Here is a 15,062-nt window from a genome sequence, read left to right on the forward strand (position 1 = left end):
ATGACGTCATAGTAACAGGAAATGACGTCAAGGTCGTGTCAAAGTTCACCCCGTAAAGATAACATAAACATAGCTTTTATTATGTTAATAGTTGCTGTCTGTCGAATACAATAAAGAAACAAAAAACAATACGTAATAATATCCTGCAACAAAATGTTACTGTGACTTCCTTAATACTAAAAGTACCAAAGTGAGTTATGGATCAAATTAAATATATTTTGATGCTTTATCTGATTAGGTCAATTTAAGGCTTGATATGAGACATCTTACAATACCTGATTTTATATATATATATATATATATATATATATATATATATATATATATATATATATATATATATATATATATATATATATATATATATATATACATATATATATATATATACATATATATACATATATATATATATATATATATATATATATATATATATATATATATATATATATAAATATTATAGATCATATATTATATGTAATATATATATATATATATATATATATATATATATAAATATTATAGATCATATATTATATGTAATATATATATATATACAATATACATTATATATATACATATGTAATATACATACATGTATAATATATATACATATATAATATATATATATTATATACATATATATATATTATAGATCATATATTATATGTAATATATATATATACAATATACATTATATATATACATATGTAATATACATACATATATAATATATATACATATATAATATATATATATAATATATATAATATATTATAGATAATATATGTAATATAAATATACAATATTCATTATATATATACATATATAATATACATACATATATAATATATATATATTATATATGTATATATACATATATAATATATGTACATATATAAATGTATATATATAATATGTATATAATATATATATATGTATATATACATATATAAATGTATATATGTATATAATATATATTTTTAATATACATATAAAATGTATATTATATAATATATACAACAAAAATATAATATATATTATATATAACATTTAATATATGTATTATATAATATGTATATATATATATGTATAATATATATATATGTATTATATATATATATGTATATAATATATATACATATATTTATTTATATATATATACTATATATATATATTATATATACCGGTATGTATATATATTATGTAATAAATGTATATAACACATATATATGTATATAATATATATACATATATATATATATTATATATGTATATAATATATATACATACATATTATATAATATATATTGTATAATATATGTTATATATATTTTTGTTTTATATGTATTTACATATAATATATATATATATATATATATAGTGTGTATATTAATGTATGTATACCAATAAGAGGCAGGACAACTTGTTAAACAGTGTGTTGTCTGAAATATGAGATGGAGATTAACAAAATAGTTTAAACTTTAATAGACAATATGAGATTGGATAGCAACATTTAGCTCATGTTCTGACAAGCTCATTTAGCTTGTTTGGGTTGAGTAATTATGTTCCTGCACACATTATCCATTATACATACATATATTATGTATATAATATACAGTACAGGCCAAAAGTTTGGACACACCTTCTCATTCAATGTTTTATTTATTTTCATGACTTTTACATTGTAGATTGTCACATCAAAACTATGAATGAACACATGTGGAGTGTACTTAACAAAAAAAAAGGGAAATAACTGAAAACATGTTTTATATTCTAGTTCCTTCAAAATAGCCACCTTTTGCTCCGATTACTGCTCTGCACACTCTTGGCATTCTCTCCATGAGCTTCAAGAGGTAGTCACCTGAAATGGTTTTCACCTCACAGGTGTCATAGTTTCGACGGCTTCAGTGACAATCTACAATGTAAATAGTCATGTGTCAGGTTCAAACACTGATGACATCTATTAAACAAGACAAGAAGCAAGGAATCATGCAGAGACAAGAGTTCAATTTGGCTCAATGAGGAGAGACGTTTGGGGCTGCACACTCAGTTACAGTCTCCCCCCACGCTTCAAGGTCCAGACCCACGTGCTCCTCTATTTATTTGGGAGGTCCATCACTGAGGCTGCTTCTGAAGGAAGGGGGGGGGGGTCATTTCAGCAGCCCCAGTTAGACACATCCATCCATCCATTTTCTGCCGCTTGTCCCTTTTGGGGTCGCGGGGGGTGCTGAAGCCCATCTCAGCTGCGTTGGGGCGAAAGGCGGGGTACACCCTGGACAAGTCGCCACCTCATCGCAGGGCCAACACAGATAGACAGACAACATTCACACACTAGGGACCATTTAGTGTTGCCAATCAACCTATCCCCAGGTGTATGTCTTTGGAGGTGGGAGGGGCCTATCCCCAGGTGCATGTCTTTGGAGGTGGGAGGGGCCTATCCCCAGGTGCATGTCTTTGGGGGTGGGAGGGGCCTATCCCCAGGTGCATGTCTTTGGAGGTGGGAGGAAGCCGGAGTACCAAGATTGCAAATTTGCACAGATAGAAAAGTACAACTTCAGCACAATTGATAATAACTATAGCAATGGCCTTTAAAGGCCTACTGAAAGCCACTACTAGCGACCACGCAGTCTGATAGTTTATATATCAATGATGAAATCTTAACATTGCAACACATGCCAATACGGCCGGGTTAACTTATAAAGTGACATTTTAAATTTCCCGCTAAACTTCCGGTTGAAAACGTCTATGTATGATGACGTATGCGCGTGACGTCGATGGTTGAAACGGAAGTATTCGTACACCATTGAATCCAATACAAAAAAGCTCTGTTTTCATCTCAAAATTCCACAGTATTCTGGACATCTGTGTAGGTGAATCTTTTGCAATTTGTTTAATGAACAATGGAGACTGCAAAGAAGAAAGTTGTAGGTGGGATCGGTGTATTAGCGGCTGGCTGCAGCAACACAACCAGGAGGACTTTGACTCGGATAGCAGACGCGCTAGCCGACGCTAGCCGCCGACCGCACGGATGATCGAGTGAAGTCCTTCGTCCTTCCGTCGATCGCTGGAAGGCAGGCGAGCACGGGTGTTGATGAGCAGATGAGGGCTGGCTGGCGTAGGTGGAGCGCTAATGTTTTTAGCATAGCTCTGTGAGGTCCCGTTGCTAAGTTAGCTTCAATGGCGTCGATAGCAACAGCATTGTTAAGCTTCGCCAGGCTGGGAATTATTAACCGTGTAGTTACATGTCCATGGTTTAATAGTATTGTTGATCTTCTGTCTATCCTTCCAGTCAGGGGTTTATTTCTTTTGTTTCTATCTGCATTTGAGCCCGATGCTATCACGTTAGCTCCGTAGCTAAAGTGTTTCGCCGATGTATTGTTGTGGAGATAAAAGTCACTGTGAATGTCCATTTCGCGTTCTCGACTCTCATTTTCAAGAGGATATAGTATCCCAGGTGGTTTAAAATACAAATCCGTGATCCACAATAGAAAAAGGAGAAAGTGTGGAATCCAATGAGCCAGCTTGTACCTAAGTTACGGTCAGAGCGAAAAAAGATACGTCCTGCACTGCACTCTAGTCCTTCACTCTCACTTTCCTCATCCACGAATCTTTTATCGTCGCTCAAATTAATGGGGTAATCGCCGCTTTCTCGGTCAGAATTACTCTCGCTGCTGGTGTAAACAATGGGGAAATGTGAGGAGCCTTTCAACCTGTGACGTCACGCTACTTCCGGTACAGGCAAGGCTTTTTTTTTATCAGCGATCGAAAGTTGCGAACTTTATCGTCGATGTTCTCTACTAAATCCTTTCAGCAAAAATATGGCGAAATGATCAAGTATGACACATAGAATGGATCTGCTATCCCCGTTTAAATAAGAAAAATTCATTTCAGTAGGCCTTTAAGCATAAGAGTTGTGTGGTAACTTACACATAATTATTCTAAAAAATAGAAAAAAAACGCGTTGAAGACCCGGGCACGTGTTCCACTCAGAGTCTTCATGGCTAGTGTGCTGTGGTGCTCTGACCTCACTCTCACCTCGCTCTCACCTCAGTGCCACCCATGATTTAGGCGTTCACGGCCCCTGCCAAAACCCCACAGCGCCACATCTGCAATCCATAACTGCCAGCCACTCTTGCTCTCCCATACTCACTCGCCCACACACACTCTCTCTCTCACCCTCTTCTTTTTTTAACACACCCCCTTTTATTTTCCTTCTGCTGGCAAATTGTTTTAATTATCATAGCTGGCCCTTCCCTTACCTCCCCTGCCCTCGTCCAATGGAAACATGTCTTACCCGTTATATCTTCAGCGAGGAGCCTTCCAAGCGTAGTGGGAACCACAAGACATTCTTGGTCACCCGTGTTCACGTCTTCTGACGGCGGCCACGAGCCAAACACTCAATCAGCAGTTGGATTGTGCCGCGTACCACGTTGCACTTGGTCCCTAGTCACAGTTCATGTAACATACATGGGCGTCCAAAGTTAGCATTTCTTTCTTCGGGTGAACACATGAACACTCCTGCGTCGTGCAGTCAGCACATCATCGTTATCACCTCAGTCGTGCCAAAGAAATGACGCAGGAAATAAACAAAGCGGGTGTTTGCCCGTCTAAAATGAAGACACATCACTCTTTCCTGGCTATCATTTTAGCAGGGGTCACCAACCTTGTTGAAAGCAAGAGCTACTTCTTGGGTAGTGATTAATGTGAAGGGCTACCAGTTTGATACACACTTCAATAAATTGCCAGAAATAGCCAATTTGCTCAATTTACCTTTAACTGTTATTATTAATAATGAATGATATTTACACTTAATTGAACGGTTTAAAAGAGGAGAAAACACAAAAAAAAATGACAATTACATTTTGAAACATAGTTTATCTTCAATTTCGACTCTTTAAAATTCAAAATTCAACCGAAAAAAAGAAGAGAAAAACTAGCTAATTCGAATCTTTTTGAAAAAATTAAAAAAATAATTTATGGAACATCATTAGGGATGTCCGATAATGGCTTTTTGCCGATATCCGATATGCCGATATTGTCCAACTCTTTAATTACCGATACCGATATCAACCGATATCAACCGATATATGCAGTCGTGGAATTAACACATTATTATGCCTAATTTGGACAACCAGGTATGGTGAAGATAAGGTACTTTTGAAAAAAATGAATCAAATAAAATAAGATAAATAAATGAAAAACATTTTCTTGAATAAAAAATAAAGTAAAACAATGTAAACACCGTTCCATAGAAACTAGTAATGAATGAAAATGAGTCAAATGAAGTGTTAAAGGTTAGTACTATTAGTGGAGCAGCAGCACGCACAATCATGTGTGCTTACGGACTGTATCCCTTGCAGACTGTATTGATATATATTGATATATAATGTAGGAAGCAGAATATTAATAACAGAAAGAAACAACACTTTTGCGTAAATGGGGGAGGGAGGTTTTTTGGCTTAGTGCACTAATTGTAAGTGTATCTTGTGTTTTTTATGTGGATTTAATAAAACAAACAAACAAACAAAAAACGATACTGATAATTAAAAAAACGATACCGATAATTTCCGATATTACATTTTAACGCATTTACCGACATCTCTAAACATCATTAGTAATTTTTCCTGATTAAGATTAATTTTAGAATTTTGATGACATGTTTTAAATAGGTTAAAATCCAATCTACAATTTTTGTTAGAATATATAACAAATTGGACCAAGCTATATTTCTAACAAACACAAATCATTATTTCTTCTAGATTTTTCAGAACAAACATTTTAAAAGAAATTCAAAAGACTTTGAAATAAGATTCAAATTTGATTCTACAGATTTTCTAGAATCATTTTTTTGAATTTTAATCATAATAAGTTTGAAGAAATATTTCACAAATATTCTTCGTCGAAAAAACAGAAGCTAAAATGAAGAATTAAATTAAAATGTATTTATTATTCTTTACAATAAAAATAAAAAAATTACTTGAACATTGATTTAAATTGTCAGGAAAGAAGAGGAAGGAATTTAAAAGGTAAAAAGGTATATGTGTTTAAAAATCCTAAAATCATTTTTAAGGTTGTATTTTTTCTCTAAAATTGTCTTTCTGAAAGTTATAAGAAGCAAAGTAAAAAAAATAATGAATTTATTTAAACAAGTGAAGACCAAGTCTTTAAAATATTTTCTTGGATTTTCAAATTCTATTTGAGTTTTGTCTCTCTTAGAATTAAAAATGTCGGGCAAAGCGAGACCAGCTTGCTAGTAAATAAATAACATTTAAAAAATAGAGGCAGCTCACTGGTAAGTGCTGCTATTTGAGCTATTTTTAGAACAGGCCAGCGGGCTACTCATCTGGTCCTTACGGGCTACCTGGTGCCCGCGGGCACCGCGTTGGTGACCCCTGATTTTAGTAACGGCACAGGGTGAACTTTTCGTAGGTAGTGAAAGCTGCCAAAAGTTGTACAGTTTGACATTCAACTAAAATGTTCTGTAAAAGTCAATAAAAACTTGGGAGTGCACATTGTCATGCATTCATGCACAAAGTGAAATGTAAGTAAGATGAAATATGTCAAATAAAGGTGATATTTGCTTATTTTCTGTCTAAAAAGATCATTCTTCTCACTAAGCAGATTTGATGTTAGAGTGTTTTACTTGTTTTAAGTGTTTTGGTCGTAAATGATGTCAGTAAGATATTACAGCTTGTTGCTGAGATGTTATGACCTATATTGAGTCAAACATGCTTGAAACTAGAATATCAACTGTTGTGTCATCAACACTCACAAGTATAAAACTACTTTTTTTAAAGTCATCATTTCTTACTTCAAGCATGAAATAAAAAATATATTTACAAATATTTTTTCAACATATTGAGAAAAAAGGTCTCTTTTTTGTACCAAGAAAAGTGCACTTGTTATTAGTGAGAATATACTTATTTTAAGCTGTTTTTGGCTTCATTGAGGTTAGCTAATTTTACTTGTTTTGGAAAGTCTTGACAAGCCAAATTTTCTTGTTCTATTGGCAGATCATTTTGCTTAGTTCAAATAAAATACCCCTCATTTTTATTTATTTTTTTCTTGTTTTGAACAGGAGTCGGCAACCCAAAATGTTGAAAGAGCCATATTGGACCAAAAATACAAAAAAAAATCTGTCTGGAGCTGCAAAAAATTAAAAGCCTATACACACATATATACACTACCGTTCAAAAGTTTGGGGTCACCCAAACAATTTAGTGGAATAGCCTTCATTTCTAAGAACAAGAATAGACTGTCGAGTTTCAGATGAAAGTTCTCTTTTTCTGGCCATTTTGAGCGTTTAATTGACCCCACAAATGTGATGCTCCAGAAACTCAATCTGCTCAAAGGAAGGTCAGTTTTGTAGCTTCTGTAACGAGCTAAAGTGTTTTCAGATGTGTGAACATGATTGCACAAGGGTTTTCTAATCATCAATTAGCCTTCTGAGCCAATGAGCAAACACATTGTACCATTAGAACACTGGAGTGATAGTTGCTGGAAATGGGCCTCTATACACCTATGTAGATATTGCACCAAAAAGCAGACATTTGCAGCTAGAATAGTCATCTACCACATTAGCAATGTATAGAGTGTATTTCTTTCAAGTTGAGACTAGTTTAAAGTTATCTTCATTGAAAAGTACAGTGCTTTTCCTTCAAAAATAAGGACATTTACATGTGACCCCAAACTTTTGAGGATTTATCGGCTGATATTATTGGTAGCCCGATAGTATCGGACATCTTTAGTTAGTACCCACATCTGCAGTTAACAAATGAATCCAACAATTAAATGTCCTGGCTATAATTACAGCATTTATTGATTCATTGGAAAAGTAACAATGTAGTGTGGACAATTCCTCAAAGAACATGTTGTTGTATTCCAGTGATAGTAGTCTACCATCTTCATGGAGTGTTGTCTTTACTTGAGGAGTTTGACTTTATTTTCCTTGTATTCTACAGTGGCTACACTGCAAAAAGTCAGTGTTCAAAATCAAGAAGAAAAAAAATACTAAAATTACGGGTATTTTATTAGAACTAAGCAAAATTATCTGCCAATTTGGCTTGTCAAGACTTTCCAAAACAAGTCAAATTAAAGCTGCAAGCAGCGTTGGTCGGGTCCGCTTTTTGGCAGGTGCTAGTCCTAGGTGTCCAATACTTTTGTCCAGTGGTAGTCCTTGCAATGATGCAAAAGAGAATGGATTTGTAATCCTGTGTTGGTTTTACATAAAAGTTTCAATGTCACTAGTCAATATCACAGTCACTTCCTATTTGTAGTTGTAGACTGGGGTCCGCGCTTTGAACCTCATCCACAAATCTTTCATCCTCGCTCAAATTAATGGGGAAATCGTCGCTTTCTCGGTCCGAATCGCTCTCGCTGCTGGTGGCCACGATTGTAAACAATGTGCAGATGTGAGGAGCTCCACAACCGGTGACGTCACGCTACTTCCGCTACAGGCAAGGCTTTTTTTTATCAGCGACCAAAAGTTGCAACTTTATCGTCGATGTTCTCTACTAAATCCTTTCAGCAAAAATATGGCAATATCGCGAAATGATCAAGTATGACACATAGAATGGATCTGCTATCCCCGTTTAAATAAGAACATTTCATTTCAGTAGGCCTTTAAAACAAGTAAACTACTAACATAAAATCTGCTTAGTGAGAAGAATGATCTTATCAGACAGAAAATAAGCAAATATCACCCTTATTTGACATATTTCATCTGACTTACGTTTCACTTTTTGCAGTGTAAAACTACCTGCATGTTTAAAGGCCTACTGAAAGCCACTACTAGCGACCACGCAGTCTGATAGTTTATATATCAATGATGACATCTTAACATTGCAACACATGCCAATACGGCCGGGTTAACTTATAAAGTGACTTTTAAAACTTCCCGGGAAATATCCGGCTGAAACGTCGCGGTATGATGATGTATGCGCGTGACGAAGTCCGAGTAACGGAAGTTATGGTACCCCGTAGAATCCTATACAAAAAGCTCTGTTTTCATTTCATAATTCCACAGTATTCTGGACATCTTTTGCAATTTGTTTAATGAACAATGAAGGCTGCAAAGAAGACAGTTGTAGGTGAGATCGGTGTATTAGCAGCGGACTACAGCAACACAACCAGGAGGACTTTGTTGGAGCGCTAGCCGCGCTAGCCGCCGACCTCACCTTGACTTCCTACGTCTCCGGGCCGCCAAACGCATCGGGTGAAGTCCTTCGTCCTTCTGCCGATCGCTGGAACGCAGGTGAGCACGGGTGTTGATGAGTAGATGAGGGCTGGCTGGCGTAGGTGGAGAGCTAATGTTTTTAGCATAGCTCTGTGCAGTCTGGTTGCTAAGTTAGCTTCAACGGCGTCGTTAGCACAGCATTGTTAACCTTCGCCAGCCTGGAAAGCATTAACCGTGTATTTAAATGTCTACGGTTTAATAGTATTGTTGATTTTCTATCTATACTTCCAGTCAGGGGTTTATTTCTTTTGTTTCTATATGCAGTTAAAGCAAGATGCTATCACGTTAGCTCGTAGCTAAAGCATTTCTCCGATGTATTGTCGTGGAGATAAAAGGCACTGAATGTCCATTTCGCGTGCTCGACTCTCATTTTCAAGAGGATATAGTATCCCAGGTGGTTTAAAATACAAATCCGTGATCCACAATAGAAAAAGGAGAGTGTGGAATCCAATGAGCCAGCTTGTACCTAAGTTACGGTACAATTGTGAGGAATACTAGCTCCTGTGACGTCACGCTACTTCCGGTACAGGCAAGGCTTTTTTTTTTTATCAGCGAGCTAAAGTTGCGAACTTTATCGTCGATTTTCTCTACTAAATCCTTTCAGCAAAAATATGGCAATATCGCGAAATGATCAAGTATGACACATAGAATGGATCTGCTATTCCCGTTTAAATAAAAAAAAATCATTTCAGTAGGCCACTTCCACCATACAATTCATTTGACGTTACGTTCCAATTTGGCCATGGAGCAAATGGACGGTGTTGAAGTTGACTTGGTGTACGATGCTCGCGCAGACATCTTGGCATGCACTGCGGACTCAGCCCCGGCCGGGATTAATCATGTTTCTGCAAGCATGCAAAATGCTTTGCGATTTGGGACCAACACTGCCATTCATAAATCAAAATTTCCCCCATTTGAAAAAGAAGAAATATCGGCGTATCATTTTTGGCTGTGAGTCCCAAAGATACAAAGGTTATGAACTGTGTGGCGAACATGCGGGGTCTTACATTTTTTTAAAAAGCACACTACTGTTAGATATGCATTTTTTTTTTGCCATACTTTGAACTATTAAATAAGATGTGTGCAGAGGAGCATTGTTTCCAAAGTTGCTCTCCATGGGTCTAATGGTGATGCCAATTTTCCTAACCGGGCTCTGATTGGTCAGAGAGGAAGACCTTCTTCCCTTGCATACTTCGCCTATTGTTTCATTCAGTATCCCATTTCTACTGGGACAACTGATTAATGATGCCTTACAAACCCATTCATCCATCCATTTTCTACTGCTTGTCCCTTACAGGGTCACGGGGGGTGCTGGAGACTATCTCAGCTGCATTCGGGCGGAAGGCGGGCTACACCCTGGACAAGTCGCCACCTCATCGCAGGGCCAACACAGATAGACAGACAACATTCACACACTAGGGACCATTTAGTGTTGCCAATCAACCTATCCCCAGGTGCATGTCTTTGGAGGTGGGAGGGGCCTATCCCCAGGTGCATGTCTTTGGAGGTGGGAGGGGCCTATCCCCAGGTGCATGTCTTTGGAGGTGGGAGGGGCCTATCCCCAGGTGCATGTCTTTGGAGGTGGGAGGAACCCACGCAGTCACGGGGGAGAACATGCAAACTCCACACAGAAAGATCCCGAGCCCGGGATTGAACCCAGGACCTTTGTATTGTGAGGCACATGCACTAACCCCTGTTCTACCGTGCTGCCCACCGAAGTGAATTTACCATTAATTTAGTAATATTCCTCACATTTGGTCGTCGTCTTTCTTAAATGGCAACAACTACATGTGCACTGCACAAAGTGAAATGCAAGTAAGATTAAATATGTCAAATAAGGGTGATATTTGCTTATTTTCTGTCTGATAAGATCATTCTTCTCACTAAGCAGATTTGATGTTAGAGTGTTTTACTTGTTTTAAGTGTTTTGGTCCTAAATGATGTCAGTAAGATATTACAGCTTGTTGCTGAGATGTTATGACCTATATTGAGTCAAACATGCTTGAAACTAGAATATCAACTGTTGTGTCATCAACACTCACAAGTATAAAACTACTTTTTTAAAGTCATCATTTCTTATTTCAAGCATGAAATAAAATCATGACTTTAACACAATTGTGTCTCAATTAAAACAGATGACAGCCAAATGGACTTTGCTGTTTTATTTTCAATAAAACAGTAGAAAATATGTACTCATATAGTAGTACACTTGTTATTAGTGAGAAAATACCGTATTTTTTGGACTATAAGTCACTCCGGAGTATAAGTCGCACCGGCCGAAAATGCATAATAAAGAAGGAAAAAAACATATACATATAAGTCGCATTTTTTGGGGAAATGTATTTGATAAAATCAAAGAATAGACATTTGAAAGGCAATTTAAAATGTCTAAAGAATAGTGAACAACAGGCTGAATAAGTGTACGTTATATGAGGCATAAATAACCAACTGGTATGTTAACGTAACATATTATGGTAAGAGTCATTCAAATAACTATAACATATAGAACATGCTATACGTTTACCAAACAATCTGTCACTCCTAATCGCTAAATCCCATGAAATCTTCTTCCTCTGTGTCGCTTCTAAACAACTCCGCCAACTCCAAAGGTAGACAATGCGCCGCTTCCTCTTCTATCGGCACGTCTAGTCTCTTACGTGAATGAGATAAATAATATTATTTGACATTTTACACAAATGTGTTAATCATTTCACACATAAGTCGCTCCTGAGTATAAGTCGCACCCCCGGCCAAACTATGAAAAAAACTGCGACTTATATACGGTACTTATTTTAAAGGCCTACTGAAAGCCACTACTAGCGACCACGCAGTCTGATAGTTTATATATCAATGATGAAATCTTAACATTGCAACACATGCCAATACGGCCGGGTTAACTTATAAAGTGACATTTTAAAATTCCTGGGAAATATCCGGCTGAAACATCGCGGTATGATGACGTTTGCGCGTGACGTCACGGATTGAAGCAGACATTTTGGAACAGCACGGTGGCCAGCTTAAGTCGTCTGTTTTCACCATATAATTCCACAGTATTCTGGACATCTGTGTTGGTGAATCTTTTGCAATTTGTTCAAAGAACAATGAAGACTGCAAAGAAGAAAGTTGTAGGTGGGATCGGTGTATTAGCGGTTGGCTGCAGCAACACAACCAGGAGGACTTTGACTTGGATAGCAGACGCGCTATCCGACGGTAGCCGCCGACCGCATCGATGATCGGGCAAAGTCCTTCGTTGCGCCGTCGATCGCTGGAACGCAGGTGAGCACGGGTGTTGATGAGCAGATGAGGGCTGGTGTAGGTGGATAGCTAATGTTTTTAGCATAGCTCTGTTGAGGTCCCGTAGCTAAGTTAGCTTCAATGGCGTCGTTAGCAACAGCATTGCTAGGCTTCGCCAGGCGGCACAGTATTAACCGTGTGGTTACATGTCCATGGTTTGGTTCGGTGTCTCCTGATAGTAGAAGTAATAGTAGTATTGTTGATCTGCTGTCTATCCTTTCAGTCAGGGGTTTATTTCTTCTGTTTCTATCTGCAGTTAAGCACGATGCTATCATGTTAGCTCTGAAGCTAAAGTGCTTCACTGATGTATTGTCGTGGAGATAAAAGTCACTGTGAATGTCCATTTCGCGTTCTCGACTCTCATTTTCAAGAGGATATAGTATCCCACGTGGTTTAAAATACAAATCCGTGATCCACAATAGAAAAAGGAGAGAGTGTGGAATCCAATGAGCCAGCTTGTACCTAAGTTACTGTCAGAGCGAAAAAAGATACACCCTGCACTGCACTCTAGTCCTTCACTCTCACTTTCCTCATCCACGAATCTTTCATCCTCACTCAAATTAATGGGGTAATCGTCGCTTTCTCGGTCCGAATCGCTCTTGCTGCTGGTGTAAACAATGGGGAAATGTGAGGAGCCTTTCAACCTGTGACGTCACGCTACTTCCGGTACAGGCAAGGCTCTTTTTTTATTAGCGACCAAAAGTTGCGAACTTTATCGTCGATGTTCTCTACTAAATCCTTTCAGCAAAAATATGGCAATATCGCGAAATGATCAAGTATGACACATAGAATGGATCTGCTATCCCCGTTTAAATAAGAACATTTCATTTCAGTAGGCCTTTAAAAGTATTTTTGGGTTCATTGAGGTTAGCAAATTTTACTTGTTTTGGAAAGTCTTGACAAGCCAAATTTTCTTGTTGTATCGGCAGATAATTTTGCTTAGTTCAAATAAAATACCCCTCATTTTTGTATTTTTTTATTTCTTGTTTTTGAACACTGACTTCTTGCAGTGTGCTGTACATTCACACATGTAACTATCATCTAAACCTGTGATTGACGTAGGTGTAACCCTCCTTCCGCCAGCTAGCTGGGTGAGGCTCCAGCTTACGTGAAGCCAACAGGCTAAGTGGCAATTAAAATGACACAAAAACAATGATAAAATCACATTTCAACAAATACAGGCATTCTATCTTGGTAATGCAGCGTCCCTAATAGATGCCTGGTACTCTCTGCCGTTGAGAGTAAATAAACCCTGTCAATGACTAATGTTTTCATAGCTCTTAATATGTACCTGTGTTGGCATTTAGAAAGGTGAGCCTTTGTTTAAAACGAGGCACGGCCAGCCCAAAACTGTCAGCGACGCCACTGATGCACTTCTCCTGATGTACGACTCCTGTTCTTGTTTTTGAACACTGACCTGGTATTTCTGCCCAAAGTGTTTGCATGCATTACTCCTGTCCTAAATTGGTGGTGAACAGGTTTTGAAATGTGAAATATTTAAATAGGCAGTCATACATTTGGACAATTTAAGCTATAGAATAAAACCTTGTGTCTGTCAATATTCCACCTCATTGTACAAACGTGATTGCAACACAGGGTTCACATGTTTTCATAAAATATTTATATTTGGATCATTATGTTGAATTTTTTCAAAATAATGGCCCGTACAGCGTTTGACACCGCTTGAACAATGTAATGGAGGACTCTAGTTGGACTATCCACATGTGACTTTTACACAATGCTGCCATTTAGTGGCCAACACTGCAATAGCAGGCAAGATGTGTCATTTCTAACATCTGCAACAATGTTTCGAGTCGTCGTCAATCCAAAATGATGTGGGCCATCAGTGTTTTACCTCCACTATTACTCCATGTCCAAGTCCTGCTCGTCTATCACAGTCTCTCTTTTAAACCAGGGCAGAGGCAAGGGCACGTAGGGGTCATAGGACCAGCGGGGATAAACTCTCTTGTACAAGTTCATCAGAACGCTGTCTTGGGAGCGCAGCTGACTGTCAAAAACACACTTCATGTGGCCGTGAGTTCCTAGGACAGAACAACACAGGATGAACATATTTCTATTGTCAATTTCTTCTCGGACGCTAAACTTTTCCTCACCTAGAGCTTCCTTGATGTGACCTCTCCGACCCCACTTAGTCCGCAGCTCTACAGGCTTGAACCACATGATGTCATCTGTACCAAACAGGGAGGAATGCATTCACGACAGTTGGAGCTGGAAGGCCAGACATGATTAATAGCTTTATATATAAAATTTTAAAATAATGCTCACCCCTGTTAAAAAACATGTAACGGACGACAGCGGAGCGCCGGTTAATTTTGAACGGGTGTCCGCTCAGCACAATCCTTTTAAGAGTAATACGCCGAGGGTCACAACTGAGAAGACTGCCCGTCGCCACCAAGTCCTGGACGCCTGCAGGCACACAAACACACATGGCTTTCAAAAAGGACTATTATGGCTACAGTTCAAAAATAACTACTATTTAAGGCTGCAGCTAACTATTATTTGTCTA

The 15,062-nt window shown here is 37.5% G+C and overlaps 1 protein-coding gene across 2 annotated transcripts in view; it reads right to left on the reverse strand.

The window, feature by feature from the left end:
- Nucleotides 1-13,593: 13,593 nt before the first annotated feature.
- The window catches only part of LOC133658172 (pre-rRNA-processing protein TSR1 homolog), a 35,967-nt gene continuing 34,498 nt past the window's right edge, over nt 13,594-15,062 (reverse strand). Inside the window, exons 13-15 of one of the 2 annotated variants that reach the window (XM_062059883.1) lie at nt 14,822-14,962; nt 14,650-14,724; nt 13,594-14,577 (exon numbers count right to left, since the gene is read on the reverse strand). In XM_062059883.1, coding sequence (XP_061915867.1) covers nt 14,399-14,577; nt 14,650-14,724; nt 14,822-14,962 — 395 coding nt within the window. In that variant the 3' untranslated portion in view covers nt 13,594-14,398. The remainder of the gene's footprint in view (nt 14,578-14,649; nt 14,725-14,821; nt 14,963-15,062) is intronic. The other variant, XM_062059882.1, reaches the window with a different exon arrangement.

Source organism: Entelurus aequoreus, linkage group LG10, assembly GCF_033978785.1.
Source record: "Entelurus aequoreus isolate RoL-2023_Sb linkage group LG10, RoL_Eaeq_v1.1, whole genome shotgun sequence".
NCBI lineage: Eukaryota > Metazoa > Chordata > Actinopteri > Syngnathiformes > Syngnathidae > Entelurus > Entelurus aequoreus.